The sequence below is a fragment of the Dermochelys coriacea genome, chromosome 10, assembly GCF_009764565.3.
Source record: "Dermochelys coriacea isolate rDerCor1 chromosome 10, rDerCor1.pri.v4, whole genome shotgun sequence".
In the NCBI taxonomy this organism is placed as follows: domain Eukaryota; kingdom Metazoa; phylum Chordata; order Testudines; family Dermochelyidae; genus Dermochelys; species Dermochelys coriacea.
Genome location: NC_050077.1, coordinates 6,649,682 through 6,669,797, shown reverse-complemented (window position 1 = coordinate 6,669,797; position 20,116 = coordinate 6,649,682). Strand labels below are relative to the sequence as shown.

The window sequence follows — 20,116 nt, the reverse complement described above, 5'->3', positions numbered from 1 at the left end:
CTAGCATAAGCAAAGCACAAGTCCTGCTGAAATTGAGAGCGCTTCGGTCAGAACTGGATTTGCACCCTTCAGTCAAGCACTGGGTTTTCAAACTGGAGCACGAGTCTCTCTGAATTTCAAGTGATTTGGGCACCTAACTCTGATTGGCTCCTTTTTAAATCCTGCCAAGAGGCTGATGTGCTAAGACTAGCAACAACCTGAGCTGGATTTCTGCACATGCATGGAAGAAATTCCTGCCATCCGCTTAGCCCACGCACTGGGATTGCTCAGGGCAAGGTCTCCTGTGCTACCAGTGGCCCTGCAGCTGCTGTTCAAGTAAAATGATGTACAAAGAGGGGAGTGGTATATATAACATGTGACTTGGGCTGTTACTTCTCGGAGTCCAAATTCAGCAGGGATGCTCCTCCACTGCTGATGCCTATGAGAAATGGAAGTTAAAACTCCCCCTGGAATGCTGGGTGGTGAAAGGTCACATGTGGAGGTCAAAGAGCCAGACTGCCCTACATCATGGGGAGCCTCTCATCTTGTTGGAAGGCTCGGAGAGGGGGGTGGAAACCACTCCCACACCCTAAGATCCTGGGGGACACAGGAAAAGCTGTCTTACTTTTGAACTGCCTTGTGGCACGTCCCTTTAGTTTGATATAATTGGGGTTCTGTCAGACTCTGGAGCCTCTGCTGGTCAACAGTTCCTGACCAGAAGCTCCCTGCCCCACTCATTAGAAGACACCATAGGCCTTGAGTCAATCATTACCAGGGCTTGATGCTTCACTCGCATGGGGGACTCTGGCTTCATGGCCTCCTGGCTCCCGTAGGGGGCCCTGACGTCTGAGGCAGAGGTGCCATTTCCACCCCCACTGTTGGCTGGGGTGCTCCCTCCTCTGGACATCTCCAGCTCTATCTCTGCGTCCATCTCCGCGTCCTCCTTGGCTTCCTTGTTGCTCTCCTCCAGGTGCTTCATCAGCACGGCCACCACCACGTTGACCAGGACAAACTGGGCGATGAGGACAAAGGTGACGAAGTAGACGGGGGAGATGACAGGCAGGTAACTCAGGCAGTGCTTGTCCTCCTTGGTGCATTCCCGCAGCGTGTCCTGAGAGTCAGAGAGAGAGAAAGGGAGGGAGGGCTTTGAATTAGACTAAGCTTTGCTAACAAGCATTAAACCACAGAGGGACTCCAAAGCCAGCCTGCTCAGAACTGTGCAGATAATGGGAAGATTATTTCAGAGACAGGCTAAGGAATTAGCATGCCATATGCAGGGTGGAGTTTTAGCTCCTTTTATTTTGTACTGACATTAGACACACCAAGATGAGCTACTGCAGTAAATGGAATAGAGATGGGGTAAGTGGGTGCAGTGGGATAAGCTGTCTAAGGCCACAACCTTCTGCCACATGAGCTAAAGGGGGAGCTCTGGTATCTTTTAGAAGCACAGAGCCTGTAATGCACAATTGATTCCTCCCATAGAGGGCTGTGGTGTAAATTCACACTGGCCAGTTCCGTGGAGGACAGTGGGCAGAGAACATCTGCAGCATGGCGAAGCTGGCAGCAGCATGGATAGAGAGCGCAAGCACCTTCATAATCCCATTCCAGTTGTCTCCAGTTGACACCCTGAAGAGGGTGAGAAAGGCCATGCCGAAGTTGGTGAAGGTTGCGTGCCGGCTCAGACCTTCGCAGGGATTGTCTTCGCTGCAGTCTGCACAGAACAGAAGTGAAAGCGACACAATGAAGACAGTTCTTAACTGGGCTGATTTACAAACAGATCCAACTGACAATACAGCAGTGTGGCCAAGCAGATACAGATTCCTGAGACTCAGGAAACCTGGGCAGGCCCCTGGCCTGCTGTGTGACCATGGGAAAATCGCTTCCTCACTTTGTGCCTTAGTTTCCCCATCAGTACAATGGAGATAAATGATACTGACCACCCTTTGTCAGGTGTTTTTGGATCCACTCATTAAAGATGCTATACAAGAGCTAGGTAGTATTATTCTTATTATTTAGTGCTTTGCAATGCTCTTGGGAGGGTAACACCAGGTGACCCAATGGAGCCAACTTCATTCATTCAAGGTGGAGGGGAGGGAGAGAGCTTGGTAAGGTACACTTGGAAGCATTGGTTAATAGTGCTGCGGGGTGAGGGAGCTGCAAGCGGAAGATGAACCATATGGGTTTTATCTGTAGGGACATCTCCATTACCAGACCCCTACCTTCCCTAAGCTTCTAGGGTAGTGGGACTTTACCCTACACGGAGTTTCTTTCTTTCATTCAGTTCCATGATTTCATCTTGTACAGGATGTTGTTACTGTTTGCATCACTGGGAACCCACGATGCTAGACGCTGTACAAACAGGACACAAGGACAGTGTCTTCCCCAAGAAGCTCACAATCTTCAGCCTTGGAATCGGAGCCTAGCTTTGTGGGGGATCCTGGAGCTCAGAAGGGCATGTTAACGTGCCCCCAGATGTGGTCTGTACCTCATAATTGCAGTGCAAGCCGATCTTCACGGACGGTTCTACCTTCCTCTGTTCTCAGAGGCAACAGGCTCTTTTGCAGCAGATTTCCCCCTCATCCTAATCTCCCCAAACAATCGTCCTGGTTTGGAGAGCCAACATTTCTGTCACGCTCTAGTCAGTGTGGCCTAGAGGACAGAGTGCTGGACTGAGGTTCAGGACACCTGGGGTTCTGCTGATGGCTCTGCTGCTGGGTGACTTAGGGCAAGTTCCTTCACCTCAGTCTCTCCAGCTACACAAAGGAGGATAATGATACTGCTATGTGCTACAGAAGAGCCACATCTATGACTAGGAGTAGTCTGGCTTGCTGGGCACGTGTGTAAAATCTCTAAAGACATCCTGAGGATTAAGTACCTTGCCGTAGGTACAAACCTGATTGCATTTTCGCCCCCCAAGACCTCTTTAACAGGCAGTGCTAACTATATACCACGCTGAAAATGAAGTGGAAAGAAGTAACACCGTGTAAGCTAACTCTCCACGATTGGTTACGAACACTACTTTCCCTCTTTGCTGCTCTGCACTGTGGCTTGTCTATTACTCTCTCCATTGTGTTCATTATCTTGTTTTATTTTTTTAAACAGAGCACATTTCCCATAAGGGATATTTTACTGGAATAAAGTGAGCAATTTTTATATTTTCCCCCCCTGAGATTTAATATCCTAATGCATGTAAATTGCACACAGCAAACATCCCCTTGTACATAAAACACAGGCTCATTAAGTTTTCATTAGGACAGGCAGCAATCCATCTTGCAAGATCCTTTCATTATTAGTCATTTATTTCTGAAGTGCATTTAAAAAAAAAAAAAAAAGCCCGGCCACCAACCTCACTGAGGAGGGAGCTAGGCTTTTTTTGTGGCAGACATGGACCAGCCATGCTTGAGAAAAGAAAAATCAAACTGTTCCCAATAAAAGTCAGGAAATGGAAGTGGTCTGCTGGCTGGCTGGGTGCTTGTCGCAGCTGGGATCAAGTCTCAATCTCAAACCACACACAGCAATTGTTTATTGCACAGAGCTGGCATGGAGTGTGCATAGAAACACAGCATGGGTTTAGAACTGCAGTGAGGGCTGCACAGTCTTTAAGGTATTCAGGTATCTTCTGTCTAAGGATTGGTGAATAAATACTGCTGCTACCAGAGATACCTGGCACTGGAATCACCACATTTTCAATGATGCTTTCTGGAGAGTTGCTGCACAGGCATAGATGTTGTACTGTAGATATACAACTGCAATGGCAGGTAAGAGAGAACAGAATTGTAGCTCACTGATCTGGGACCTAGGAGATCTGGGTTCTATTAGTGACTTTGCCACATGCTTACTGTGTGACAAATCACTTACCTGCTCTGGGCCTCAGTTTTCCAGCTGTAAAATGGGAATATAAAAATATTCCTTCTGTCTGTCTTGTCTATTTAGATTGGAAACCCTTCCAGGCAGTGACCCTCTCCACTTTGTATGTGTCCGGCATCTAGCACAAGGGGGTCTGGATCTCAGGTAATCCCTAGCTGCTACCATAATACCATTTTAAAAAAACAACGGTCATTTAGACATATCAGTAGAGAGCAATGATGTGAATGATCACACAACTCCCCAAGAGGCATTGTCTAATGGCTAAAACCTGGGATTGGAGTCAGAAGACTTAGGGATCCTTTCACAGCTGTGCCAGTGACTCATCGCGTGACCTCGAGAAAGTCACTTCCCTTCTCTGTGCCTCAGTTTCCCCATCTATAAAATGGAGCTACTAACTCTTCCCGATCTCCCAGTCAGGATTATGGGGAATACATGTATGCAAAGTGCATGGAAATCCATACACTGAAAAGCATCACAGCAGCGCAAAATATGTTGCTTTTGGAGTAACAGCATCGTTAACTGCATAGCTTTCTGAAGCTCCTGCTGTTTCATATAAATACCACAGCCCTACAAGGTTTTTCAGCTGGGTCCTAAGCACGACCATTACCCTGTAAAGTCCATCTGAAAATGATCAGACCCTCCTCTCCATCCGTACGGGCTGAGGAAGCAGCTGCTCTGGAAGTTTCTGAAACTTTGTTAGAGTCATAACATGCAAAAGTGAGTCCTAAATCAAAGCTTTATTGGCTTCCCAAGCAACGTGTGTGGGACTCAATCTGTGACTGTGATACTGAGGGTATGCTCAGGATGTGACTCTTACATTTTGTCCCCTGGGCCTGTCACACTTGAAAGGGGACAGTGCTGTGGAGTTGGCTAGGAGAGAAAGCTAAAATATGCAGCACGGTTAGCATGAAGCTATTACCTGACTCTTAGATGATGCACCAACCCAGGCAGACAGATGGGCTAGCACGCTAAATAGCATTTTAGCTGGGGGTATCATGGGAAGCAGCCTGAGTTACCTGCCCGAGTATAAACCCACCTGGATCCCCTGGGTACATACTTGGGTGGCTCACCTAAGCTGTCGCCATGGCTACTCTGCTATTTTTAGCAAGCTAGCTTGCGGATGGGTCTGTCTACCTGAGCTGGGAAACACGCTTCCAGTTGCAGTGTTGATGGATCCACTCGACCTCCATGTGGTCCATCCATTAGAGAGAGCCAGAGAGCCACATTGTGAAAGTACGTTACACAGAGGCTATGTCTACATTGCAGTCAGAGGGGTGACGGGAGCATGTGCCGACATACCCGAGCTAGCTCAGATCTAGCTAGCTTCACTAACAATAGCAGCAAAGCCAAAACAGCATGAGCTAGCTTCTCGAGAAGCCCGGGCAGTGTTGTGTAACTCCTGCTGCTTGTTATTTGAGCTAATTCAATCAAAGTGAGGTGCTGTAGTCACACCTCTGATCGCAGTGTAGATGTCTCCTCACTTTGGTCAACAAGAGTCGGTGGGAAAGTCACCGACCTGGAATGGAGGTATTCTCTCTTCCCAGCACCCAGGAAGCTGGGAGCAAAGCAGGACTATGCTGCCTTTCTTGTCTAACGCCTCCTGCTCTTCTTCTGGATGGCAGTATGTATGTGACTATTTAGCCATTTCTTCTGCAGTGCCAGAGACCTCCCCTGAGCAGGGTAAATAAGTGATGTCAGTGGTAAGTCGCTAAGACAGCTGATGCTTTGTGATGATTGAGAAAGGGGGAAATGGCTCTTTGAGAACAATCTATAAACAAGACAGAATCCCATAACCTATCGGAAAAGGAAATAATTAAGGGCAGCGGAAGATCTGAAGAGTGAGAAGTTCACTGTGGTGCTACTCCAACATAAACCTGGTTCTAAGCCAACTCTGCAGACTCATCTGTTGGGCTGTAAGCAGTGAAATTCCGCCTTAGTGAATATATCCGTGCAAGATTATTATATTTAGGCAGTAAACAGTTCCTCTGCAGCTGGAAGCAGGGTCAGAACACTGCGTGTGTGTGTGTGTGGTGTGGAAAGGGTCTGTGTTACATCCTCATGTGTCAGCTGTGACCCCGAGATCAAGAGAAAGCTTTAATCTTCAGAGCTGCAGAGCTATAAAGGACCAGAGAGAGAGAGAAAACAAAGGAAACGGAGAAAGACAAATAAATATCGACTGGATGAAATAAACAGTGTCAAGCACATTACTCACCTAGCTTTCCAAACAGCTCCACTCCCAGGGCAGCATAGATAAAAAACAGGAGCATAAAAAGTAGGCCAAGGTTCCCTACCTACATAAGAAGAAAGCAGAACAAGGGTCAGGAAAGTTGAGGTCACAACCATATTGCTTCATTACATTTTAAACAAAAGCAAAAAAGGGGAAACAAATGGCCAGTGGCTAATTATTGGGCCGCCCTGAGTCTTTCATCTCTAGAGAAGCCTTCTTGGTACCCTCTCTCTTTCCGGTGGTTTTGTCCACTTCAGCCACCCACACCCACAGGTGTTTTGTGTCTTAACTACTGTCAGTGTCTGTGTAGGACCCTCCTACCTCCATCTGCTCACTGCGGCTTTAGGGCCCAATTCCACTGAGCACAGAATGAGATTTAAGTATATGCTTTTGGTTCAGCATGTGCTGAAGTGTTGGGCTGAATCGGGCCCTTGGTTTGGATTTTAAGCCCTTTAGTGGTTTGTTAAAGTTTATTGTATGGTGATTAAGGGCAAGAGTTTCAAAAATAAGACACTGAAATGAGGCACCTCAATTCCTACACAGGCACCTGCCTTATTTCAAAAGCTCCCTCTGACCCAGCGGGGATCAACAGTGACCTTTAACGTTTCCTGGCTGTGTCCTGTTATTGCAATCAATGGGTTAAATCGCCAGACAATGGGTAAAACCCTCTGGGTTAAATCTCATTTGCAGCATTTCTTCTAATGGAAAATAAAAAACCAAGGCCTCAGCCAAACCAAGCAGTCTCTTAATCCAGCTTTAGATTTCGTTGCCAATGGAGAATGGGCAGAGTCCCTATCTCTTCCTCAAGAAGAAACACAGACCCTGAATAGGTGTCTAGACTTATCCCTGTCCTGGGCATGGGTTTAATTGGTCACTCAGACTTGAAAGGATTCCCATCTGAGCTTGGCTGTTCCTGGGGCTTCCCCACAAGATCTTCTATTGCAAGTTCCCTCTGGCCTTGTTGGAGCACTGAACACACCCGTAAGTGTGACTTAATAAGAACTACCCTGAATCTTAATGCACATGAAGCCTTAGAAATTGCCCTGTATTTCCTATATCGGTTTTATATATAGGATTTTATATATTTCATACATCAGTTATAAGGTGGCAGATTCTCCAGCATTTTTCATGGCTCTGCTGCCGTTATTAATTATGGTGTTTAAAAGTGTGCTAGGTGCCGTGAAACAGGCAAAAGAGACAGACCCTGGCCTACCCAGCTCACAGTCTAAGTAGAGACATGATGTGATGATGGAAAACAAAGTGGAGGTAGGGAAGGGGAATAAGGAAAAGGGTTACAAGTCCAAGATCCTGAGATAGCCTACTGGTAGTTCCCATCTTGGTATCCTACCCCTCCACGTACGTATCGGCCTGTAGCTTCAGTGATGTGTCAATCGAAAGATGAAGAACAGTGCTCCTTATAAACACCAGAACTGCAGCTGGGAAAATCTCCCAGTATAACGCCAGTGCAATTTGCCAAGTCATGTTTTGTGGTCACCAGTTTATGAGCTTTGAAGATGACATGTGCGGATATTATCTCTAACAGTGAGTCCTGGCTTCACTACCCTGATGATACCCGGCTTGCAAAAGAAGAGAGCCAAGAAACGGCTCGACTCCAGCCGAGACGTGCCAGTAAAAACTGCTTGATGTGGCCGCGCAGCCTTCCTGACGCGCAGAGAGGTGTCTGGCTGATGGTGCACACGGCGAGCAATGAACTTGACAGCTTTTCCCCTTACTCCTGAGTTTGTTTGTGTGCTACGTCACAGCGCTGTGTTAAACAGGAGCATGCCTCAAGCTATTGGAAAGAGGGGGCTTTGGTGATCCATTGCCCCGGCAGATGCTGAAGTCTGAAGAAGAAATCAGAGGCCCATTCTGGCAGAGGAAGTAGGGGAGGGAGGATGTGCAGAAGTTGGCCAAAGAAAGCTGCAGAACAACATATGAGGGGGACTATGTACATGGCCTTGGGGGAGTCATTTCACCTCTGTAACTAAAAGTACCTGTTTAAAGTCCCTTCGTAGGGAGGTAATTGAGGTCAGCCCGGCAATTGGGAGAGCTGGCGAGGACAGGCACTAGAGAAGGGCTAAGTATGAATCATTATTGTTGTTGTGATGAACAAGGCAGGTGAGATTGCGTCCAGACACTCTTCTACAGCAGGCAGGGCCTGGGATGCCTTCTCTGGACTCTCCAGGAGCAACAGACCTGCGTGATCCAGCTAATCTTCTAACAGCCAGCAATCACTGGCCTGGCAGCCAGTGACCTGAAGCAGGTTTACTGAAGGCGGTTCTGCCCTGGCAGTTCAGCACAGTCTCTGTTTATCCGCTAGCCTCTCCCTGACCTGCGCTGGGACTGTCTGAACCGGGTGTAAAAAGCAACAAAAAAATCACCCGTCTGCTCTCACTGGCGACGAGAGCGTAATCAGTCATTCGCTGTGGCTCCAATGTCAGTGGGCAGAGACCGCATGCTGCCAGGGAGCAGTCAGGGTGGGGAGGAGCCCGGGGAAGGGAAGCCCTGGGAAGCTGTCTTGTGGAGCTCCTTCCTATGAAACAAACGGGGGATGCAGCCACAGAGCCCGCACATCAGGGGCAGGATAGGGCCATCTGTTCTCCCACCCCTGGATTGTCTCCCCAGCAGCCTGGTCCCACCTCCCTAGCTGTGGAACATCTCGGAGAAGGACTTTGCTTGGCCCAGAGAGGCTCCTAGACAGGTTAATTCAGCCTAAACGTGTCTGGCCTTTTCAGTGGATTCCCCATGGGGCTACGGGGGGGACAGTCTGCACAGCGCACACATCCCCCTGGCTGGTCCGTTCCGCAGCCTGGGGCTGGGGAACAGGATGATGCTGTTTCACACAGTCAAGGGAGACCCATGCACGGAGGGCTCTGGCAGGTCACCTGCCACCCTATTTGCCTCCCTTTTATATCTCCAACCACTGAGAGCCTTGAACTAACGTGCTAAGGCTCAGGAGCGAGGCGGAAGACCAGCAGCTTTACTGAGCACATCCAGGCCACCAGGAGGACTCCACAGAACGGAGTACATCACCCAAAGGCATGGGCTTAGCATGCCCTGGGATGGATGGCTTGGGGCCTCTCTCTGCTTTGGCTGCTCAGGACATCACCCTCCTTAGTACTGCACTGAGGGGAGTCTTTTGGTTCCAGCTATTCTATTTAATCTAATCTAGTCGCTGTGGTAGCTAAGCACCAGTGGGCTGGGGAGCAGGGTTCTGTTCCCGGCTGTGCCACAGACCTTTTGGTGACCTAAACTGCGGCGTGCCTCAGTTTCTCCACCAACAGAACGAGGATACAGCAGCTTGCCACCTCACAGGGGTTTTCGGAGACTGTTTTTGTTAAAGGCTCAGCTGTGTCCTGAAGGTGCAGCCCTACACTGGGAACCATGGGGAGGCCCAGGGCCTCTCAGGCAGCACAGAGGCTATGCTGAGGTAGCAGTGTTGGCTCCTCTGAGCCGGGCCCACCCTGTTGGTGAAGGGATGTCAAGGCCGAGACTCGTGCTTGTATTCTGCTCCCTCTGAGGCCACTGACTTGCTGAGTGAACATGGAGCAAGTGGGTCTTATAACCTCCTCTCTGGACCTGATCCAAAGCCCAGCGACGTCAAAGGGTTGTCTCATGTTGTCTTCAATGGGCTTTGGATTAGGTCCTTTGTGTCTCTGTTCCCCCTCTGTATCTAACAGGGGCTAATGGTACATACCTTCCTGTGTGAAGCCCTTTGGGAGGCTCAGATGGAAAGTGCTCCAGAAGTGCTAATATGATCATCATCAGAGCAGGATGCTAACTCCCGGCCCACAGAACTACCGAATCCACTGTCAGGATGTAGAGTCAAAACCAAGCCCTACAGAGCGTTGTGACTGACGACCTCCTCTCCACCCTCTGCCGGTTGGCTCTGTGAGAGGCGTTAACGAAAGGCAGAGGGCCTCCTCTCTCCTGCTCCTGAAACCTGCTTCAGCTCCTCCTGGACCTCTTGCTGCTCTGACTCCATTTCCGCACTGCCAGCCTGCCCCTTGGCATTTCAGCCACCCATGCAGACAACGCCCAGGGGCACCCCTGGGTGCCTGGGAAGAGCAATTTCTCACAAAGCTAAGTCTCTGCCATGCCTTTCCCAGGACAATGGGTCCTTATCTTTTCCTGCCAGCTCCCACCATCCAAAGCAATAACTCTGGAATTAGGGAAATGCCAGCTAATTTATGTACTAGACAGAGGACAAAATGGACACATTTGCCAGCCTGGAAAGGGGACATCATCTGGGTGAGTTCCAGTCTGAGACGAAGGTGCTAGCTCAACAGCCTGGGGGCTGAAGTGCTCTGCTTAGCCACAGGACTACTTTAGGGCAGTCAACAGCCTTGCCTTGCTCCATCCAAGTGCTGCCATGCATTACTCCGCCAATATCTCTCGGCCTGGTTCTAGACTCGCTTACATTTTTGCTTGCCTTCCCCGCAGCCCCCCACCCCCCGACTTTTCCTTCTTTCTTTTTCCTCTCACTTTTCTTTCCTTCCGGCTGGGAGCTAACCACAGATCTCATCTAGTGCCAATAAGCCAACAGTTCTTTTCAAAATGGACGGCCAGTAATGGTCTGAGGTGCAAAAGAGCCCCTTGTTCCCGTATTATGGGACAGGGTTAAAAAAGAGGGACTGATCATTTTTCACTGCAGCCTGTATCATTTGGAATAATTCAGTCAAGACTCCCTCCCTTTATTGGGGGGGAGGGCTAAATAAGTTAAGGGCCAAGTGTGGACCTGACTTAGGAACAACTCCATTGACTTCAATGGGGTTCCTGAGCATTTAATCTCTCCCTGCTCTTGTCAGCTGCAGGTCCCACACGCAATCCATTTTTGTTCCCCTTCTCTGGGCCTTTACAATCGCTGTATATTTTCAGGGGATGATAACACTAGACTATTGTTTAGATCGTATAATCCCCTTTAGACAACAGCAGTAATGCCTTTAAAAGCTGCACCCAAAAATTGCTATGGGAGCTGCTGCCCCTAGAAGAGTTAAACTCTCAGACAGCAGCAAACTGAAGCCTCTATCCTTCAGCAAAATGAACCCTGGAATGGAGTTTTTCACATTTTTCTTGGCACAGAATCTCCGTTGTACAGAGTTCCAAGCTTTGAAGAGAAGAAGGGGGTATGTTGTCCAATCCTGGGTTTAATTAACGTGCATTCCACAGATGAAGTAAAAAAAAAAAACAACCCAGATCTTCTTGACAGATTGGACCAGATTTTGCTCTCAGCCATAGCAGTGAAAATCTATAGCGTTGCTCCAACGGAATTAGAGTGGTGTGACTGAGCAGAATCTAACCCACTGTTGGGGATACAAAGGAAAATCCAACAGTTCAACTTGCAACAAATGCTCTCTTTTAGCTGTGCTATTGTGCCTCACATTTCTGCAAATGTCTCATTTCCACTGTAGATTCTTTAATAGTATTTAATAAACTGTGATTATGGCCAGAAAAGTGAGTATGTACAAATAGCATTCGTTGTGTCCTATGTATTTGTCAGCCGTTTCTGTTTGTGTTTTTGACAGCAAAGGCCCCACATTGTACCGCCGATAGCGCTGCTGTGGCTGAATTTCATTTTGCCTCCCCCATCAGGAGCAATGCTGGCAACTGATTGCAAATGCTTTCTGACTGTCGATTTATATGAGAACAGTTATAAAGACTGACCTGGATCACTTGAGTAAGCTGGGCTCACTCAAACAACACAGCCAAATGCAAGGTCATACATCTAGGAACAAAGAATGTAGGTCACACTCATAAGATGGATTATTGTAGCCTGGAAAGCAGTGACTCTGAAAAAGGAGTTGGGGTGAATATGAGTTCCCAGAGTGATGCTCTAGTTACGGGGGCAAATGCAATCTTTGCATATATAATCAGGGGAATGTCAAAGCAGGAGTAGGGCAGTGATATTACCTCTGTATACAGTATTAGTGACATCATTACTGGGAGGGAGTGTAGAACTGTGATGTCCACACGTGAAAAGGGATGTGGAAAACCTGGGAAGGGTTCAGAAAAAAGCTACAAGAAGAACTCAAGGTCTGGAGAACCTGCCTTACACAGTGCAAGATAAAAGAAACTCAATCTGTTTAGCAGATTCAAAAGCAAGATAAGAGGTGGCTTGACCACAGTTGATAAGTACCTACATAAGGAAGAGATTTCTGACAGAAGACAGCTTGTTAATTTTGCAGAAAAAGGCATAACGAGATCCAATGAAAGCAGAAGCTGGACACATTCAGACGTGAAATAAGGTGCACATTTTAAACAATGAGGGTACTTAATTCTCCATGGGAAAAAGTTACCTAAGGATGTGGTGGATTCTCCATCACTTGCAATCTATAAGTCAAGACTAGTATCTTTCTACAAGAGATGTTATAGTGCCGACAGAAGTTATGGGCTTGATGCAGATAGTGCATGGTGAAGTTCTTTGCCCTGGCTTATGCAGGTCAGACTAATTTAGCATGACGGAAAACTTGAGCTATTGTTAGTAATGTCTAGTTAATGATGTCAGTTTAACTCACGTTAACCTGGAGTAAAAATGTCGCTTTGGGATCTGCGTTAGCATACCTGGGAGCAGAATTTGGCTCTATATATGTAAAAGCTCTAAGTCCACAGGAGGGATTCTTCCTCTGCCAATGAGGATATTTCACTGCCTTTTTTTTTTTTTTAAATTCTCCTCTACTGTATGATTTGCTCATTCTGCATTTTAAAAAATTCCTCTTCTCCTAGGACGCTCACAGTGCAGCGTGACAAAGATCGATAATGTCTTTGTGGTGACCCTGGCCAGCTCACTAGATATCTTTATTGATTGGTTAACTGAGCTGTGAAATTGGAAAACGCAGGTTCATCACTGAAAAAGAGATGATGCCTTAGGTAAAATCACCACAAAACAGACAGACAGGGACAGGGCCAAGCCACAGAGTTGGATCTGGATTTGAACCTCCCAAATGTTTGCTGGGGGTTGACCCATTATGAATACTGGGGCTGTGATTGGGCGGGGGGGGGCTACCTTTTTAAGGTCTTTCCCCTGACCACTGCTTCTTTGCCTCACTTCTCCTAGACTACCACTTTAAGAGCAAAATGAAAAGGAGTACTTGTGGCACCTTAGAGACTAACAAATTTATTAGAGCATAAGCTCTGAAGTGAGCTGTAGCTCACGAAAGCTTATGCTCTAATAAATTTGTTAGTCTCTAAGGTGCCACAAGTACTCCTTTTCTTTTTGTGAATACAGACTAACACGGCTGCTACTCTGAAACCTGACTAAGAGTAGTGCATGATGGGAACTCTTCCTGGCTTTAAGTATTTTCATTAGATGCTCAGACTGGATGTTCTAGTGGAGGAGAAAGGTATTTGATGGTGGCAGCAGGATTTCTCTTCCCTGCTCACTTATTCTGACAATCATTAATATTAATGAACTGGGATTGTGGATTTGGCACAGGCTGAGTCCATGCATTTGGATCTTGATGACTCCCTGTCTCAGTAGGCCAGCTATAAAACGTGGATTCAAAGGCCAGCATCCCCAAAGTTCAGGGTGCTTTGTTCTGCAGAGGGAGATCAAGCTCGTCTCACTTGATAAGTAATACAGATGAATAGGAAACTGAAAAAATCACCCTCGAAAGAGGAAAATAAATCTATTGTAATGCCAACATTTGGTAATCAATTGTAATTAGTACTGCATGAGAGTGCGGGAAAGGGCTAATTCAACCGACTCCAAGACAGATGTCTTCAATAGCTGCAGCAGGACCCATACAAATGGAATTCCCCTCTCTCATCATTTAACAAGCAGGCACAAAAGAGTTACACAGACTGATACATTAGGGTAAGAAATGCATCCAATGAAGTGAGCTGTAGCTCACGAAAGCTTATGCTCAAATAAATTTGTTAGTCTCTAAGGTGCCACAAGTACTCCTTTTCTTTTAGGGTAAGAAATGTCTCCCTGCGCTTCAGATCCTGGGTGCAGCTTTAAGCAGTGCAACGTTATTCAGGTTGAGGATGGGGAGAAAGATTTCCCAAGTCACCTTCCTCCTTTCCTCAACTTTTACTTTAATGACAAATGGCGGTTTTATCAGCACAAGATTTGCCTGCAAGGTTCCCAGGGATTTCACATTAGCAGAAAATTTGGTTTGTGTGTCACAAGTAAAAAACCCGGCCTCAGGTGCCCCTTTTGTTTTTTTAAAAAAGTTCTGTAATCCATGGCTTTCGAAAGAAAAAGAATATACACAAATAAATTGTTTTCTTGAAATGCTAACGCAGGGGTCGGGTTTGTAAATTCCAGGCTTTCTTCTCAGCCAAAGCCCATTGTTGAAAGCAAAGTCTAAATACCAAAGAGCAATTGGCTTAGATTAAGAACATCTTTTGAGGCAGTGGTGAAGGATAAACAGAGCTTTCCAAGAAAAAGAAACTTCTGTTTTTCAGTTCAGGCTGGAGAGGCTTTGGGCTTGTCTAAATGGAGAAACGTACTGGCAGAACTATGCTGGTACAATTATACCACTATTGCTATCCCAGTACAATTAAACCTCTGTAGCTATCCGGCACAACTCCCATGTAGACACACTTATTCGGAAAGCAGCAAGCATATGGGACATTATACCAGAGTAGCTCCAGTGATATTACACTGGTATAGTCCCACTGGTAAATTTCCCTGTGTAGATAAACCCTACCAAAGTTGTACGAGTTACCTAGGCCCAATTCTCCACAGGCTTGTCTCAGCACTTAATGCCTGTAATAAAGTGGGTGCAAGATGCTGTCATTCTGATCTGGGAGCACTTTAAACCCACTTTGCTCAGGTGTAAATGAGAGCACAAGGCAGTGGAAAATCATGCTTTCCTCTACAGCACTGGCAGGATTGCCAACCCCAGGCATTCAAACATCAGGAGCCAGGTGACTAAACAAAGAAAAAAAAATCACGAGACTGGTTTAAAAATAATGAGATTTGGGGGGAGAGGAGGAAACAAAAAAAAAAAAACCCTAATGCAAAACGTTGGGTTCTTTTTATTTGCCTCCTGGATTTTGGCCCTTTAGGGATCATGCTTTCAAGCTTTTCTTGACAACCATGAGAGCTAGACACTTGCTTTTTTAAAAAATGAAAGCAGAGATTTCTCCATAAAGGAACTGGGGATTTTAAGGAAATCATCATATATTGACAGTCAATCTAGTGCACATTTAGAGTCCTTTAATGCTAATGCTTTCATCAGCAGGTTCCTCAGTCCACCCCGATCTCTCTCTGTCTTTTCAGGTTGTCTCCCTTTATTCCAAGTCAAAAAAGTTGGTGACCCCTCCCATTTATGACAGAAGTAAGAGTAAACCATGTATCAGTGATAATGATGCTAAGCCTATATAATTATTGGGGTGTGCATTTCGAGAGGCTGGCAGAATACTTGACCTTCCAGGATATGGGAGAGCGGGGGAGTGAGTTGTGGGTCCAGGTGGCCTTTGCAGACATGAAAGGAGTAGAGCTACTACGATATGACCTCACGAACAGGGAAGATTTTGGTTGCCCTGCATTATTCTGGACATTTTTGTTTTCTTTTGTAATTGTAATGAAACGTTCAGTGCCCTGCGCCCAACCCGGGAGTTGTGATGCATCAGTTGAGAAGCACTGGTCCACCCATGACTCCCCAATTCTGTATTTTATAAGAACTTTGCCTACAAAGGTTGAGGGGTAGATTTTGCTCTTAGATCTGCACGGTTGACCTCTAACGCCAACACTCTGCTATTCTCACCAAGCCCAGAACTCCTGGGGATTCCAGGCATGCAAGGGGCTAGAAAATCAGGGAACAAGATCTACCCTGCATTCCCTGAGGGCAGAATGTTTGCCTGCAGTTCTCAGCAGAACCATTTGTATCAGTGGAGAATATGAAGACTTCACCAGGACCAGCATCTCCTACAAGGTGCAGCACAAAAACTAAATCCATAAGAGAAATCAAACTCTTCTGTACCTGTTTGGCGTGGATCATGTCTCCAGACTTACCTGGGGTAGCGCCTGCACCACTGTGTCCAAGAGAGCTCGCATCCCTGTGGCCATTTTGAGCAGTTTCAACACTACAAGGAGAAACAAAGCTGAAGCACCAGGGCTGGGAAACATTTTTTATGTAAACACCACAAACCTATTCAAGGACGAGGAGTGGAACAGATGCTGTGGGGTGGATTCTCCTCTCTCTAGCCACTTCATTAATGTCAGTGGAGTGACTCCACATTTACACCTGTTAAAGAGGAGGATCAGGCCCTATGTTTATAAATACAGCATGCAGGGACAGGGATCTAAGTGTCAAGTATATTCCCCTCCATGGCACGTACAACAGTATGAGGGAACTTCTGGGCCTACTCCCTCCTGTCCTTTCCTAAGCGAATGGGAGCAGACAGTAACCTTCAAAGTCAATTCTCCTCCTTGCCCCACTGCAGCTGATGTCTAGGGAAGGTGCCTCACTCCCTGAGGTATGATCCTCCTCTTCTAAGGAGGAGACTAGGATGGGGGAAATCTACCAGTCCTTGCTCTTGTGTGTTCCCATGGCAGATCTTCTCCCACAAGAGGTCTTCTCCCACAAGACCCTGGGTTTGAATTAGAGGTAAGCTGGCCCAAAGGGCTACAAAACCCAACATGCCCAGATATCATGGCTCATCTCTATTATATTCACAGCTTTGCATTATATTCTGCTTTATTATATTCAGCAGCAATGCAAGGAACCTACTGGCTTGTATCCTGTAAGTCATTGGCTTCAGCAGTTAGCATGAGGCTTGAGGCCTATGAACTTTGGCATAGATAAATTTAGGTGACACATGAGTTTTGGTGAATTGGAAGTAGAGTGTAGGGGGGAATTTTGTCCATAATGACATTAGCCAACCACAGAACATGAACTGACACCAGCTTCCGGAAGGTTTTGGATGAAACATCCGACTGCAAGAGTGCCATGGCAATGAATTGACATAAGATAATGGGGTGAAATCATAAATACACGAACCTATAGAAGACGGACACCTTAACATTGGTAAGGGGAGGAAATACAAATAAGGAAGAGGGGAGAAACCCCTACTGAATATGCATTAGACATGGTAATGTCAGCGTAACATATAAAAGTGGCATCCCAAACTGGGGCAGTAGTAGAGAGAGATGTAGCCCTTGGGAGGGGCCAGAATGATGGCCACTGGTGAAGATGAGGAGGGTGAAGGGGATGAGGAAGATAATGGCTAACATTACAGGTTGTTCTGCAAGGGATGGTGTGAGTATGGATGTTCCGATGTACTTTATGTATTATCTCTGTCTACCTTACAGAGTTAGAATGTGTGACGTTGCTAAATGTATTATTAAATTATTTATTTGTCAATATAAAAGAGTTTCTATAGTGTGAGTGTTGCATCTGTGCACATCGGGGGGTCCCAACTATATAATAATTTAAATAATACTGGGCCTGATCTTGGGACAAGAACCTGTCATCCCTCAAAGTGATAACTGGGAATATTTATTCATGATCTATAGATCAGGCTACAGTTTTGAATCAAAACCCTGCAGCCCGGCTCCATCCCTAGGTCTGAATCAAACTCAAATGACCTAGAAATGAAACACAATGGGCCAAATTCATCCCTGATGCAACCCCCCTGGCTTCTATGGAATCACCCCAGAGATCAGGCATTGTCACTGAAGAGGCTCCAGGCTGGAAAGGCAATTCTTACCTCTTGCTATGCGTAGCACCCGCATGATGCGTATGATCGTGGGATTGATAGGCAGCGCGGCATTCATTTCAATTTCCTCCAGCGTGATGCCCATGATTGAGAGAAGAACTATGGCCAGGTCCAGCTGGTTCCACCTAGCAGGGGACAGGTGGGAAAGACAAAAAAAAACAAACCACACACTTCAAAGGAGCGTTATGGACAGAGTTGTTAGGATGGTGCCCCGTAACAGTGGCATTGTATTCTCCTATAGAAAGGACTGTGGGCAAAGCCAGCACCCCATCCCCTCTCAGATCCAAGATTGATGGGCCAGAACCTCAGCTGGTGTTAACTGGCAAAGCACCATGTACTTCAACTGATTTACTCCAGCTCAGGATTTGGCCCAAAGTTTAGAGAGGAAAGTTGGAACCATGCTATGCTACGTTGTTCCTGATATCAAGAAATCAAGCTACTTTCCTATGGAGTTTTCCTGATAAGTAGTCTTGCTCATGGCAGCCTAGAACCATGAATCAGCCATCTGGATAAAGGAGGGACACAAACTGTTCCCAGAACTAAATGAAACAGCATCTGACCTATCTGTGTGAAGTGGAGCATGAAATAAGGCTCTTTGACATATCTGGCTCTTCAGCGGGTCTCCAAATCACAGCCCGCTGTCACATACGTTTGTATCCAGTCGAGTGAGCAGCAAAATGTGAAATTATGCTTCTGGGTAGCTGTAGTCAGAGGACAACAGTGCTGAGGGCGCCTTCCTTTGCATTCCTGGTGGGTTTACTTAGCTAGCACCCTGCAGGTTGCCCATGGACTAGTCTAGATTGGATAGGACATCAGTTCTGCAGGAAACGGTGCCGTTAGGTTGTTAAGAATAGTCTTTTCCAGGCATGTATTAAGGGTAGTGGCTTGACTGTCACCTCAAGGCCAAGCATAACTAAGCAGTGATAAATTCTTTGGTGGAGTCAGTGAAAGGGGCTAAGAACACACTTAAACCCTTTTTATTAATTTCCTATTCCCTTTACAAAGCGTGACCAGCGGTGTCAATCATCATTTTTGTTAACTTCTTGACTCCTGTGAGACATCCCCAGGAGCTGTAGCTAGTCAGCACAGAGTTTCTTGTATCCAACTATGTTATTTTTACAGCAATGCTTCAGTTGCCTGGCTTCTGGTTTAGACCCTGGGCCAAACACAAAGGAGTTGAAAATAATCTCACCTGTCCTTAAAGAATCTTCGAAAACCAAATGCCACCAACTTCAGAACAGCTTCAAACACAAAAACGATGGTGAACACATAGTTGCAGTACTTCAGAGCTTCATCCAGGGTCTGAAAGAAAAGGCACTTGCTAGTTCTATACAGGCTGCTTTACCTTAGTCCCACCACAAAGCACTTGGCAGGTAGGAAGATGGTAGAGGTAGAGACAAAAGAAAGGGCAAAGCACAATGGAGGGATAAAGCAGCTGATGATTGGAAACTTAGAATCAGGTGCTCTGCATATGAATGAATAAAAGAGTTTAAAGGCCTGATTTGCAACTTACATCAGTATAACTCCAATAACTTCAGAAACTTACTATTGAAATGCACCAGTGTGAGATCAGAATTAGGCCCTAAAAGAATCACTCTGACGTGGAAATTGTGAAGACAAGTTTCTATGCTGCTTAAAAATAGTTACATTTTAACTAAAGATGGACCCTAACCAAAACCATGCCTCCAGACCCCCCCCCCAGTCTTTGGGAGTTTTCAAGATCCAGATCTGAACTATATGGGTCGATCCGCCCTCTAGTTTTAACGCAAAGTAGAACGAGCCTGTGGAATCATTGCTATGAAATATTATTGCATCAAATACCATAGCAAAATTTGAAAAAGAACTAGATCTTGATCTGAGTAAGAACATCATCAGCAGTGATACTAGCTAGTCCAAAAATGACAATGGCTATTGATCAATCCTCAGACTTCAGGGCATAAACTGCTGAACACAGGAGGAAGAAGAGGAAATTCAACCCCTTTCCCACTTACTATAATTTTGTTATAAGGTGCATTATGAATATCTTACACTGTCTTCTGATATATCTAGCGTTGGCCCTGATGAGAGACAGAATACTGGACTAGATGGATCATTGCTTTGTTCCGGTGTGGCTATTCCTAGGAATTCAGCTGAGTTTAATACATTTAGCAAAATAAATAATATTGGAGACAGATGAAATTTTGCCTTCTTGAAATGTGTTACATCTCCAGTGATGGGCAAAGTATCTCCATATTTGGTGTAATGTTCGCTCCCTCTACAAAGCCGCTTTCGGAAGTCAGGAATCCAGAGTGTTTATACTTTAAGATGATGACTGTTTCTAATGGATTTCATTGGAGTTGGAGGCCAACAATAGCAAAAAAAAAAAAAACACAC

At 46.1% G+C, this 20,116-nt stretch overlaps 1 protein-coding gene across 4 annotated transcripts in view; it reads right to left on the bottom strand.

Annotated features, from left to right (window-relative positions):
• The window catches only part of CACNA1H (calcium voltage-gated channel subunit alpha1 H), a 480,991-nt gene that overhangs the window by 18,248 nt on the left and 442,627 nt on the right, over window positions 1-20,116 (bottom strand). For all 4 annotated transcript variants that reach the window (XM_038418997.2, XM_038419000.2, XM_038418999.2 and 1 more), the window contains exons 27-32: window positions 18,936-19,045; window positions 17,735-17,868; window positions 16,038-16,108; window positions 6,059-6,137; window positions 1,569-1,690; window positions 752-1,090 (exon numbers count right to left, since the gene is read on the bottom strand). In XM_038418997.2, the coding sequence (XP_038274925.1) occupies window positions 752-1,090; window positions 1,569-1,690; window positions 6,059-6,137; window positions 16,038-16,108; window positions 17,735-17,868; window positions 18,936-19,045 (855 nt within the window). The remainder of the gene's footprint in view (window positions 1-751; window positions 1,091-1,568; window positions 1,691-6,058; window positions 6,138-16,037; window positions 16,109-17,734; window positions 17,869-18,935; window positions 19,046-20,116) is intronic.